Below are 14,846 nucleotides of genomic sequence, written 5' to 3' on the forward strand. Positions count from 1 at the left end.
TTATAACACGCGATTGCGACTATCACGTAATTCTGACTTTATAACACGCGATTGCGACTATCACGTAATTCTGACTTTATAACACGCGATTGCGACTATATCACGTAATTCTGACTTTATAACACGCGATTGCGACTATATCACGTAATTCTGACTTTATAATGCCATTGCGACTATATCACGTAATTCTGACTTTATAATGCCATTGCGACTATATCACGTAATTCTGACTTTATAACACGCGATTGCGACTATATCACGTAATTCTGACTTTATAATGCCATTGCGACTATATCACATAATTCTGACTTTATAACACGCGATTGCGACTATATCACGTAATTCTGACTTTATAACACGCGATTGCGACTATATCACGTAATTCTGACTTTATAATGCCATTGCGACTATATCACGTAATTCTGACTTTATAACACGCGATTGCAACTATATCACGTAATTCTGACTTTATAACACGCGATTGCGACTATATCACGAAATTCTGACTTTATAATGCCATTGCGACTATATCACGTAATTCTGACTTTATAACACGCGATTGCGACTATATCACGTAATTCTGACTTTATAACACGCGATTGCGACTATATCATGTAGTTCTGACTTTATAACACGCGATTGCGACTATATCACGTAATTCTGACTTTATAATGCCATTGCGACTATATCACGTAATTCTGACTTTATAATGCCATTGCGACTATATCACGTAATTCTGACTTTATAACACGCGATTGCGACTATATCATGGAATTCTGACTTTATAACACGCAATTGCGACTATCGCGTAATTCTGACTTTATAACACGCGATTGCGACTATATCATGTAGTTCTGACTTTATAATGCCATTGCGACTATATCACGTAATTCTGACTTTATAATGCCATTGCGACTATATCACGTAATTCTGACTTTATAACACGCGATTGCAACTATATCACGTAATTCTGACTTTATAACACGCGATTGCGACTATATCACGAAATTCTGACTTTATAATGCCATTGCGACTATATCACGTAATTCTGACTTTATAACACGCGATTGCGACTATATCACGTAATTCTGACTTTATAACACGCGATTGCGACTATATCATGTAGTTCTGACTTTATAACACGCGATTGCGACTATATCACGTAATTCTGACTTTATAATGCCATTGCGACTATATCACGTAATTCTGACTTTATAATGCCATTGCGACTATATCACGTAATTCTGACTTTATAACACGCGATTGCGACTATATCATGGAATTCTGACTTTATAACACGCAATTGCGACTATCGCGTAATTCTGACTTTATAACACGCGATTGCGACTATATCATGTAGTTCTGACTTTATAATGCCATTGCGACTATATCACGTAATTCTGACTTTATAATGCCATTGCGACTATATCACGTAATTCTGACTTTATAACACGCGATTGCGACTATATCATGGAATTCTGACTTTATAACACGCAATTGCGACTATCGCGTAATTCTGACTTTATAACACGCGATTGCGACTATATCACGTAATTCTGACTTTATAACATGCGATTTCGACTATATCACGTAATTCTGACTTTATAACACGCATTGCGACTATATCACGTAATTCTGACTTTATAACACGCAATTGCAACTATATCACGTAATTCTGACTTTATAACACGCGATTGCGACTATATCACGTAATTCTGACTTTATAACGCGATTGCGACTATATCACGTAATTCTGACTTTATAACACGCAATTGTGACTTTATATCACGATGTAAACTCGCAATTGTGAGAAAAAAAGTCAGAATTGTGAGATGAAAAAGTTGCAATTCCCTATTATTTTTTTATTCTGTGGCAGAAACAAGCTTCCATAAAAATCAGAAAACATGCTTGTGTATGCTTTTCTTTGAGTGTAATTTTATAACATGCATCTTAAAGATGGTTGAGTTGCTTGAACAGAAACAGTAACCCCTACACCACACCCTGACAGACAGCTTCACCCGCTGCTTCTGTGTGCTGTAGGTACCTGATGTGCAGTAACTCTGATGACCTGCGTGCTAAAGCCGAGTGGGAGGGGAAAGGGACGGCCTCACGATCCAAACTCCTCGACAAGCTTCAGAGTGAGTTACTCGAAACACATATAAACAAACACCAGCTGGATCTTTCCGGTTATGCTACCATTTAAATCCTGCCACTGAAAACTGAATATGCTTGTGTTGTTATTTAAGGAAATATTGCTCAGTAAATCCGCATTGAAATATGCATTGATGACGCTTATACAGTTGTGGCCAAAAGTGATGTCCAGAAAATTGAAATACTCTTTACTCAAATATTATTAAAAATCTGTTAATGATTTTGTAAGCATATTGTGCTTGTAGTCCGTTGTTTTATTTGTGATCACGCAATGAAATTGTGCCGACATCATTTTTGGCCAGGCTGTCATGCAATGAAATTATGAACGCATGCAAAAACAAGAAAGAACCAATGAAATACTATGAACTGATTATGTTGTTGTAAATGTATGTTTTATCCTGTGTGCTTTTTTTTTTTTTATTTTTTTTTTTTTATGTAGTTTTTGCACAGTAAAAAAAACAACACAGGCCTCAAACCAACTAATTCCACAACATTACACAGTTCATAAAGTCCACTGCTAAAACCTTTCTCACCAAAAATTGTCATTGATGGCATTCAGGAACTTTTGTTAGTTAAACAAATATTATAAAAGATAGATAGATGTGATATTGGGCACAGGAAAACCTATAAAATATAAAATATTTCCATTACAATGTATTTCCTAAAACATTTAAATTAATAACCACAATCAGATAAAGTAAAAATATATAGTAATAATAATTGTATTTTAATTATATAAAAAAAAATAACACCATGACAAAAATGTCAACATTGGCTTGAATTATTTGAAATTCTCTTCTATATTCACTTAATTTAAAAAGAAAACTTTCTATCGTATAAGAAATATGAGTTTAATATTCATGCATTATGCTTAAGCAAAAGGTATGAGAGTATGACTATTTTTCGATGCAGAACTAAGCTATTTCCTGTGAATGTGCCAGACTTCTGATTCATTCACCGCTAAAGGGAAATAACTAAGAATAACAAAATGCAGTAAACACTAAAACTATTTGCACTGCAAACCAGTGTGTTTGTAATAATGACAATGCATTAAAATAATATGGTAATAAAGAGCAGTTTGCAATGTCGAGCAGCGCGACAAGCTGTTTTGTACAGCTAGAAATAACTGGAAGCGAATGACACCGGAGCCCACACACATTCAATTTACAAATGGCCGCGATGTAGATGCTCTTGTGTTACAAATAAGGTTGTTGGTGGACACAACACACAGCAGAGTGACTATATTCACAATACAGCAGGGACACCAGTGCTTTACTGTTATTATATAACGGTTTTACTACATATTAAAATATTATGTACATCAATTTTCATTAAAATTGTATTTATTAGTGAATTCCTTAAATGTCTGCCTTCTGCTAGGGCCAGATTTACTAACAGCTCCAGCGCAAACCCTCATTTGGTGTTAAAAAACAACCGTCAGGATTTACTAAAGACATGCAGTAAAAACATTAACGCTGAAAAGGCTTGGACAGGGTTATTTTTGCGGCTGATATTATTGCATAAGCATTTGTAAGAGTTTCCCTTTCAAACACAACATTTATGGGATGTGAGAATTTAAATGAATAATGCAAGGTGATTTACTAAGGTTTGCGCTCGTCAGTTTACTGGTATTTGCACCATTATTTACCGCCCTTAAAAAAGCACGTCTTAAACCAGACGCTAGTTTGATCTGCTCTTGGTGGATTGTGTTGGTCATTATGGAAATGATGTGTCTGTGATCTTTCATTTGTCTGTAAATCACATGCAGAAATTTCCACTCCCATCTGTGCTTTTATGGGATTGTGCTCTCGCGCTAATTTGCCCTGTTTAGTAAATCTGGCCCGTAGTCTCTGACAAAAAAGAATGACCCAGAATTATTAATTGTTATTAATATTAAGTATAATCGGGTAACACTTTATTTTACAGTGTCCTTGTTAAATGTAGTTACTGTAGTAATACTATAAATTATGCATAATTACATGCAATTAGCCCTAAACCAAACCCTAATCCTACAGTTAGTACATCACTATTATTACTAGCCTAATCTATAATTGCACTGTAACAAGGACACCTTAAAATAAAGTGTAACCTATTATTATTATCGGTGTAAACATTATTATTCACTTTTTCATTTATTCTGTTTACTTCTTCCTCTCTTCATTCCCTCTTTTGTTTTCTTTTTTACAGTTTCATGTAATTGTTTTTCTTTTTTTCAGCTAGGGTTCGGGTCAGTTCTATTTCAGTTCAGCCAATTCAGGAGATGAATTGAATTCGGGGCGGTAACCTAAAGAGCGTGACGGACCCGCGTAGTCTCAAGTCCACTTTATGTCCTGTGTTGGCTGAATTCAGATGAAACTGAGTCTAACCCTCCACGACCTCTATGCTCCATCTCTGTCTCTCTCTCAGCGTACTTGCCCCCGTCCGTGATGCTGCCGCCCCGGCGCCTGCAGACTCTGTTGCGTCAGGCAGTGGAGCTGCAGAGAGATCGCTGTCTCTACCACAACACCAAGCTGGACAGTGGACTGGACAGTGTGTCTCTGCTCATAGACCACGTGTGCAGCAGGTACTTGAGCAAACTTACGGGTTCACAGATGCATTGTCTACGGCTGACCCCTGAGAGTCGACTAAGCGTTAGTCAACGAGTCGAGCAAGATTTGATTAGTCTTTTAGTCGCAGAAGAAAAAAAACTGGCTGGCGGTAATTACAGTATATCCAATTACAGTAAATCCAGACGTTCACCTCAAATATCATTTAAAACATTCACGTAGTAGTACACTGTTAAGTTGTTTTGATTGATACTGTGAAGCAGCTTTGATACAATCTGTATTGTGAAAAGCGCTATATAAATATATTTGACTTGACTTGACTTGACTAGTAGTTGAAATCACTGAAATAACTGTTTAAAACAATGTTTTCCTGCTGATGAATGATAAAAACATTGACAGAAAATCAGAATCCATCTGACATGAAGATTTAAAGCGACACGACAAAACTGCAGTTCACTCTTATAATAAACAGAGCATTATTGTGCATTGGTGTGGATGCCTATGTGTTTATCATTATAGTTATCTTTATAGATATCGTTCTTGGTGTGAACGGGCCTTTAAACAGATGAAATAATTGGATAAGTCCTGCATATGTCACCAGAGAGAAGTCTGTCATTTCACTAGATCAAGTTATAATTGACTAAACATTACATGGTCAAAAAATAAATAAATAAAACATGCACAGATCTAGAACATGCATTTAGATGAAAGATAGAGTGAATTTTCATTTCATGCCCTCAAAGTGTTTCCCAAATCAAAGGATGATTTGCACTCAAAAAGACTTCAAATAGTCATACTTAGATTTGATTATTTATTTCAATGCAAAGTAACCCTAGTCTAATTCTTTCCAAATCAGAATGTGAAATTTTGGATTTTTTTCATATCGCAATATATACTATATATATCACAGAAAAACTAAATATGCAATGTCAGTTTTGTCCAATATCCTGCAGCCCTGACCATATTCAGCACGTAGTATTGCTGATGTGACTGCAGCAATAGGAGCATGAATGACTGTCAACCAAAGAAATGCTTAAATTGAGCCCAGATCTTGAGAGAGGTCTTGACTAGCACATTCTTAGCACATTGTGAGGTAGAAGATAGGATGAGGGAGTGTTGTGTGTGTACTCATTCACTGAGGCAGGTTTAGTATAATTTGCTTCCATTATACACTCACCTAAAGGATTATTAGGAACACCATACTAATACTGTGTTTGACCCCCTTTCGCCTTCAGAACTGCCTTAATTCTACGTGGCATTGATTCAACAAGGTGCTGAAAGCATTCTTTAGAAATGTTGGCCCATATTGATAGGATAGCATCTTGCAGTTGATGGAGATTTGTCGGATGCACATCCAGGGCACGAAGCTCCCGTTCCACCACATCCCAAAGATGCTCTATTTGGTTGAGATCTGGTGACTGTGGGGGCCATTTTAGTACAGTGAACTCATTGTCATGTTCAAGAAACCAATTTGAAATGATTCGAGCTTTGTGACATAGTGCATTATCCTGCTGGAAGTAGCCATCAGAGGATGGGTACATGGTGGGCATAAAGGGATGGACATGGTCATAAACAATGCTCAGGTAGGCCGTGGCATTTAAACGATGCCCAATTGGCACTAAGGGGCCTAAAGTGTGCCAAGAAAACATCCCCCACACCATTACACCACCACCACCAGCCTGCACAGTGGTAACAAGGCATGATGGATCCATGTTCTCATTCTGTTTACGCCAAATTCTGACTCTAACATCTGAATGTCTCAACAGAAATCGAGACTCATCAGACCAGGCAACATTTTTCCAGTCTTCAACTGTCCAATTTAGGTGAGCTCTTTCAAATTGTAGCCTCTTTTTCCTATTTGTAGTGGAGATGAGTGGTACCCGGTGGGGTCTTCTGCTGTTGTAGCCCATCTGCCTCAAGGTTGTGCGTCTTGTGGCTTCACAAATGCTTTGCTGCATACCTCGGTTGTAACGAGTGGTTATTTCAGTCAAAGTTGCTCTTCTATCAGCTTGAATCAGTCGGCCCATTCTCCTCTGACCTCTAGCATCAACAAGGCATTTTCGCCCACAGGACTGCCGCATACTGGATGTTTTTCCCTTTTCACACCATTTTTTGCAAACCCTAGAAATGGCTGTGAGTGAAAATCCCAGTAACTGAGCAGATTGTGAAATACTCAGACCGGCCCGTCTGGCACCAACAACCATGCCACGCTCAAAATTGCTTAAATCACCTTTCTTTCCCATTCTGACATTCAGTTTGGAGTTCAGGAGATAGTCTTGACCAGGACCACACCCCTAAATGCATTGAGGCAACTGCCATGTGATTGGTTGATAATTGCATTAATGAGAAATTGAACAGGTGTTCCTAATAATCCTTTAGGTGAGTGTATAAGCCATGTTGGAAGAGAATCAAAATCCTACTAGGCCACATACACACTAAAGTTTCAGGATCGACAACCACATTTAAATTTGGGAGTGATCCCCTAAATGATCATTCTGTGTGTGTACTGAACACAACTCCCTCCCGAAACTGCGATGATTGATTGAAACTGTTTTAACCATAGCAACGTTTTGGCATCTTGTGTGTTTGGTATTTTTTTAAAGTAATATTAAAGCAACCAAAGACTTGTTATGTTCTGCAATTTTGGCGTAGTTTTTATGTTTGTAATGCTGCTTCACAGAGAGCGCTCTTGAGGTGTTGCCATGTCCACATAATATAAATGTTTTTTATCAAAGTGGGAAGGTGTGGATCACGATATTTTGGTCTTGTATTCAGTACAGTGTTGCCAGATTGGAAATGTCTAAGTATCATACCAGAAGCTAAAAAAGTCAAAAGTACAGAATGCAGTGGTTTATCTAGACAAAAACTTTTTGACACGGCCAGCAAATGACTTTATTGCTAAACTATCGACCTCAGCTTGGAAACAACTGACCTAGTGGTGCGGCAGGAACGTTAACTTGTGCCCGTCAGAGAGAGTCATTCTACACGGTGATTGGCCGAGAAGACGTAACGTGAGATGAGATGGAAGACATGCTTAACACCACGTTCACGTTCTCCTCACAATCACGACGGTAGACGTAGGATCCACAGCTAGATCAATGAGTGCAGAAGCCCTACGATTACAACCACCATCATTTGAAGAGTCACACAATTCTGAAATTATCGTACATTATGGGATTTTTATCATTATTGATCCTACAGAGGACAAATACGTATCATACAAATACAATAATGATTGTACGTCTGGCAACACTGATTCAGTATAAAGTAGGGGTGTAACGGTCCACAGAAGTCACGGTTTGGTACGTACCTCGGTTTTGGAGTCACGGTTCGATACAACAGAAAAAAGCAACAAATCCCTCATGCTAGGTTTCTTTGCATTGATTTTGAACAGACAGTAGTGCAAATTAGTTTGTTCCACCTAATGCCAGTTAATCCCTCCTGAGGTAGTTGTGCAGTACAGCCTCCTTTAGAGGATTCAGTGAACAGAATGCACTCTTGCGTAGGTCTTGGCATAGGTCAGCCATCAGGCATGGCTGATATTAAAAAACAATGTATTTGGTCACAATCAGCTTCAAACCTGAAAAGCATCTCTTGTGTCATAAAAGTTCAAAAATAAATAGAATAATGAAAAATAAAGCTTGAGAGTTGCGCCGATGCACAAAGTTCAATATTATGCTTTTTCAAAAAAGCATGCAAGGATGAGCGAAAAGAGACATCTACATCTACGCCAGACAGCGAGTGAAGCGGCACCTGAAGCTTCCCATTTCCTAGACACGCATATTTTATGTGTGTAGTACTATTAGTGAGTGCGACTTCCACGAGTCACGACACAAAACGGCACAATGCCAAATAATTTAGTCTTTAAATACTCTTGTCATTTATGGCATAATTTATGGTCATACAGATAAGAGCAAGACATCATTTGAAACTGTAAAGTAAAAAGAAAATATTTGTGTACACTCAAAATATTATTTATTTTTTTGTAAAATAAAGAAAACAAACAGTATGCCACTTTCTCTGCCACAATCTCGGTTTCCTTTGCGTGAACTTTGTTGAGCGTGTCATAAAAATGAATCTAAACTCAGGATATAGGCTACTAGCAGGCTCTTGCGTGCCACATGAACTTTGGGTTGCATAGATCGTCTCTTCTTCTGATTTGTTTTTTTTTTCTGTTGTGGTGGTTAGCAGACAGCGTTGCATTGCTGCACTCGCCCCTTCCATGGATCACCTGTGACTCACTGTATTCGTTGTCTGACTGTATGCACCGAACCGCGACGTTCGGGATGAATGCATGTACCGTTACACCCCCATTATAAAGCATTCGGATTTATTTGGTTTATTATGTTCTTGTTCGTTGTTTATTTAGCAAGATCTGGCAACCTGAATGAGTCAAGTCTCGTACCTGTTCCCCTATGGTTCTCTTGCACCGCACACGCACAGAAGAGAGACACATCTCTGATGCGTGTTTAAATGCGTCATTAACATCTAGTTGTTTAGATTAGTTCTGTACACACTGCGTAAAATGTTTGTAAATGCGGTTGGCACTTTGTAAAGTTAATTTGGTTATAAACTGCAGCTGTTATTACTGAACTGTGTGTACAGAACAGGATTAAGCACTAAAAAGTGAACTGACAACTGAATTTATCGGCAGTGTGCCATATTAAAGACAATATTTTAAGGGTGTGTTCACACTTGTAGTTCGGTTCGCTTGGTCCGGATAATGCGCTCGCTGTATGTGCTTAGCCATCATATGATGGTATTTTGACCAGCTGAGAACTCGTGAAGAGCTTTTAAGATGTGTAAAGGAGTCAAAACAGCGGCAGGAATCCCTCCGTCACACAAACCAAGATCTGCTTATAGAGTCATGTCCTGTTTTTGGTTCGTTTACATGTTTGGTCCGTGTTGTGTTCATATTTCTTTCGAACCGCACCAGAGCTCGTTTGGAAGTGGATCGAGACTTCATCTTTTTCAGCGTCTCGGTCCGCTTGTTTGATGCGCACCAGGGTTTAGATGACAGCGTTCACACTTGAATGAACCACATTAACAGAGCGATCGCACCAAACTGTGAACGCACCCTAAAACTCATTAAACCTTAGATCTCAATCCCCCAGAGGCTTGGGTCTCTGTAAATATACTTTACACTACAGTGGTGTGAATAAGTTATTACCCCCATGCTAAAGTTGCCTAAAAAGAGGAATAAAAAATCATCTTTTGGAAATTGATCTTAATGCCTTAATTAGAAAAATGATGAAAAATCCAACCTTTAAGGACACCAATTTTCTTTGTGTATGAATAATGTATCATAAATAAATAAATGTTCTTCCTTAAAATACAGGGTGCATAAGTCAGGCCCCCCCTATGTTAAATTCCCATAGAGTCAGGCAGATTTTTATTTTTAAAGGCCAGTTATTTCATGGATCCAGGATAATATGCATCCTGATAAAGTTCCCTTGGCCTTTGGAATTAAAATATCCCACATCATCACATTCCCTTCACCATACCTAGAGATTGGCATGGTGTTATTTCAGTTAGCCTAATAGCTGGTTTGATTTGCATTGAAAGATGATCTTATGGAAAGTACCCCATGCCAATCTCTAGGTATGGTGAAGGGAATGTGATGATGTGGGTCTATTTTAATCCCAAAGGCCGAGGGAACTTTATCAGGATGCATATTATCATGGATCCATGAAATAACTGGCCTTTAAAAATAAAAATCTGCCTGACTCTATGGGAATTTAACATGGGGGGGCCTGACTTATGCACCCTGTATTTTAAGGAAGAACATTTATTTATTTATGATACATTATTCATACACAAAGAAAATTGGTGTCCTTAAAGGTTGGATTTTTCCTCATTTTTCTAATTAAGGCATTAAGATCAATTTCCAAAAGATGATTTTTTATTCCTCTTTTTAGGCAACTTTAGCATGGGGGTAATAACTTATTCACACCACTGTATATATAAATATACTTTATACAATCTGGAGACCTTCTTATTCCAGATAAAATCCAGTATATCCAAAAATGGTCCACTTTAGACATTCTACTGTAAACCCGTTTATCGGTCCAATTGCGGTCTCCAATAATACGGGTGAAGGTTTTTGCGCCGTACTGTCTTTCCTTTTACGCAACACAACAAGATTAAATGAAATGCATTTTCTCATATGTATTACCTCGTTATTTCATCTGACTCCATAAATGAAAAAGGTTTTAATGATATCTGAGCATCATTAAAAGTGAGCGAATGTTTGATTATTCTTTTTAACTCTTTAATTATATTTTACCCGCTCAGATTAGGAAACTGTCGCTTTGAGGTCCTCACGCCTTCTGTTTTACGCGGGTCTCACGATCACAAGCTCGTCAGCTTCGGTCACTAAACAGAGGTCATTGGTTATATACCTGAGATGGTCGCATTCACGCTTACAAAATCAAAGATACTTTTGTATAGCTCCCGTTGTTTTTGCATACACTTGAATTTTAAAGTAACGTTGTCGTTTACTTCAGTAGAGGTATGGCCACTTCTACAGATATAAGTCGACCAACTTTACTTCTCTTATATTATTTTTAGATTGGCCATGCCGTGAATTCTCACGTACACTTAACTAAAGTAACATTAAATTAAAACGGAAGTAAGACACCCAAATTCAGGTTGGTCAAACACCTTTTGCTGCCCTAAACTGAAATTCCCTTCTTGTCTTTGCAAAACCAAGTACACTTGAATTAGCTCCAAATATTAGTCGTCACTAATCTAACGCAGATTTGAGGTAACATACGAATCCGTTTAATCTACTTGGGAAAACAATTTCAGAGCAAGTTACAATAAAATCAAATGTAACAACTTATTATGTCAGGTAAATGCATCAGGCCAATAATCAGTTCAAAGATAATAAATACAAAACATCAAATGCTCTGGAATAAAGAGAAAAGATGCGAACCTGACATTATAAAATACATGATGCTGAGAGTCTTGGCCACTCTCCACATCACAGGCTCATCTGAGTTACAGCCTCTTCAGCATCTCCCTAAATACTCAGAGCAAATGTAAACCTGAGTTCACAGTGGGGATTTGCATTAATCCCCGTCCCACCCACAGCAGTTAACAAGATATCTCTAATCTCTCCACACCTTATTGCCTGTCTGGTTTATTTCTGTGGGAATGGGACCTTTGTACCAGTCGCACTGAGACATTTCAAATGATACCAAACATGTATAATACTGTATGATAATTGTTCATATTAAACCATATAGATTTTTTGGGTGAATTCAGGTAGGGTAGGTGAAGGGAACAATGTGTAAATTGGGAGGTGATCAACTCAAGTGTGATCGTGTCTCGAATGGGGATGGTAATATAGCAAATGTTAATTTCCTTTGTTTTCTCAGAGAGTAGCCCTCTCTTCCAGTTTCTCCAGTCTTCTTAAGGCCTGCCGACGTTTAACGCCTTGTGACTAAACAAAGGGCGCCAATGTGAGTGTGCACACCGACGCGTAACACGCCACGCGTAAAAGCGTGATTTTAAAAAAAAACGCCTCGGGTTCGTTTTTTTGGTTTGACGCGCCGCATCAAAAACTATCCGACCAATGAGATTGGCGCTTTTGCTCACGTGTCTGGAGCTTCTGAAGTTACAGTAAAACACAACTTGGGGGCGCTCAAACACAAAACGGTCTTGCTGAGCACGCATACGTAACGGCGAAGAAGATGCGCCAGCGTCCACACCATAGATATCCATAATAAAGGCTAGATGTCTCGTCCGCGCTGCTGGCCAAAAATGGCCTTTATTATGGATATCTATGGTCTACACTGCCGGGAAGAAATAAGACGAGGAAGATGCAAGGCAAGATGAATGTAGAGCTGCTGGTGTCGGTGTCGGAACATAAAGAACTATATGACAAACGCGACAGCGACTACAAAATAGGACTATTTCTGTTTTACATTAAGCGCCATCTTTCACTCGGCTCATCATCAGCGAAAATCGCTTGGGTGTGAACACAAAAAACGCGTTGAAAAACGCTGGCGAATAACGCGCGCCGATATTCGTCCCGGTGTGTACGGCCCTTACACTACTAACTATAAGTAACTTTGCAACTACATGTCAACTAGCAGTCATTAGAGTATTAGTACTTATAGTTGCAAAGTTACTTATAGTCATACTTAAAGGTTCTCTAAGCGATCCTGGGTGACGCCACTTCTTGTTGACGTTCGAACTATTGTCAAACAAAGCGGAGGCTAGCTAGACCCTCCCTCCTCCGCATCTCGTCTCCTCCCCCTCCCTTCCGTTACAATCATTCACATAAATTGTCGCCCTACTATTAATTTGATTGATCATTTACAATACATATGGATCGCTACCTGCTACAAACATATGTTGTATTCACCAAAGTTAACGCTGACAGCATGGGTTTGGCGAACGTAAGCGTCAATTTAGAACAAAAAAAAAGAATTTAACGTTACCCACCTGTCCAGCAAAAACAGAGCAACCTGAATGTCGGACTGGAAGCCCTTCTGCCGGCGGAGTTCTCGCCATCTTTCGAATGCTTTACCGATGTAAATTCGGTACTTTGCGCGTACTTTATCCTTTTCCCTCTTCTTTGTAAGTTGATCATCGGAACGTCGTCCCTTTGGTCGTTTGTCGGCCATTATTCAAACTTCCCTCTTGATGCTTCTCTCTCCTTCACACACCCCCTTCTTGTGCACGCGCACTAACACCCCAGACCCACCCTCAAATACTTCTTGCCAGGGATTGGCTGGAACACTGTTTGTTATGTTTCGTGGTGCGGGTTAGCCCAGTTTGTTTTTGTTGCCATTTGTGGAGCCTGTGGTGTCTACAGAGACCACGTTTCTTTACAGTGTGTTCAGGGGACAGGCAGCCAGCGGATAGTGAGATGTTTGCTGTATGTGACAAAAAAAAGTTTTGGCCTAAAAAACGCGTGACATCGCTTAGAGCACCTTTAATGTCTGAAGTGAACTATTAAAATAAAGTGTAAGTGAAAAAACAAAAAATCTAGGGTTTGTCAGTATAGCCTAATGTAGGCTCTTTAATGAATGCAAAAGTTCAAAGTTAGTCTCTCCAGACAGCCATCTCTAAAACACATTGACTGTTATCTCCAGGAAACAGTTCCCCTGCTACACCCAGCAGATCCTGACCGAGCACTGCAATGAAGTCTGGTTCTGCAAGTTCTCCAACGACGGCACCAAACTGGCCTCGGGATCCAAAGACACAACAGTCATTATATGGCAGGTTGACCCCGTGAGTGACCTTCCCCCTCCCCTTCACCATTAAAATAACGCTCCTGATCCAAGAGTGTGATGGTTTGAGGTGTTTTGACAGGACACGCACCTGCTCAAGCAGCTGAAGACGTTGGAGGGTCATGCCTATGGGGTTTCCTATCTGGCCTGGAGCCCGGATGACACGTATCTGATAGCCTGTGGGCCGGACGACTGCTCTGAGCTCTGGCTCTGGAACGTACAGGTGAGGGTCTCGACCCGCAGTCAGCTCTCAGATTCTCTCCAGCAGCTCGTCTCGCCTTTAAATCCTCACTGTGTTCACCCAGACAGGGGAACTGAGAACCAAAATGAGCCAGTCCCATGAGGACAGCCTGACCAGCGTGGCCTGGAATCCAGACGGCAAGCGCTTTGTTACCGGAGGTCAGAGAGGCCAGTTCTACCAGTGTGTAAGTGTTGCTCTCAGCTATAACTGTACTCAATTATACTGAGTGATGAGAGGAATATAGGCGTGACAGTAGGGTATTGAAATATGGTAGTTACTATTTACTTTTTTAATTCCAGTTCCAAGGGGGGGGGGGGGGGGGGGAGTCTTCTTAATATTTCACAAACAAATGCAATGATTTTTCATTATTAAAATTAGCTTACATTTAATTTCTGTAAAACCAAAACATCCATGATGCATACTTGGCTTTTTTTTCTTTTCTTTTTTTGCAATAAAGTAATTAGAATATTGGCTGTGTATGTGCTTTTTTGTCTTGAAAATGTCAATTTATTTGATAAATAATAACTTTAAAAAAGTGTATAAAATATACACTACTGTTTAAAACTTTTTTTTTTACAATTATTTATCCTTTTTTAATCAAAATGACAGGAAAAACTGTAATGTTGTGAAATAGTATCATTTTTTAAAATGTAATTTATTCCT

The 14,846-nt window shown here is 39.1% G+C and overlaps 1 protein-coding gene across 3 annotated transcripts in view; it reads left to right on the top strand.

The window, feature by feature from the left end:
- Positions 1-14,846, top strand: part of wdr26a (WD repeat domain 26a) — a 46,952-nt gene that overhangs the window by 21,577 nt on the left and 10,529 nt on the right. For all 3 annotated transcript variants that reach the window (XM_056263115.1, XM_056263114.1, XM_056263116.1), the window contains 5 exons: positions 2,041-2,138; positions 4,558-4,714; positions 13,805-13,943; positions 14,025-14,165; positions 14,248-14,367. In XM_056263115.1, the coding sequence (XP_056119090.1) occupies positions 2,041-2,138; positions 4,558-4,714; positions 13,805-13,943; positions 14,025-14,165; positions 14,248-14,367 (655 nt within the window). The remainder of the gene's footprint in view (positions 1-2,040; positions 2,139-4,557; positions 4,715-13,804; positions 13,944-14,024; positions 14,166-14,247; positions 14,368-14,846) is intronic.

The sequence above is a fragment of the Rhinichthys klamathensis genome, unplaced genomic scaffold (assembly GCF_029890125.1).
Source record: "Rhinichthys klamathensis goyatoka isolate OS25496 unplaced genomic scaffold, OSU_Roscu_1.1 h1tg000198l_1, whole genome shotgun sequence".
Classification (NCBI taxonomy): domain Eukaryota; kingdom Metazoa; phylum Chordata; class Actinopteri; order Cypriniformes; family Leuciscidae; genus Rhinichthys; species Rhinichthys klamathensis.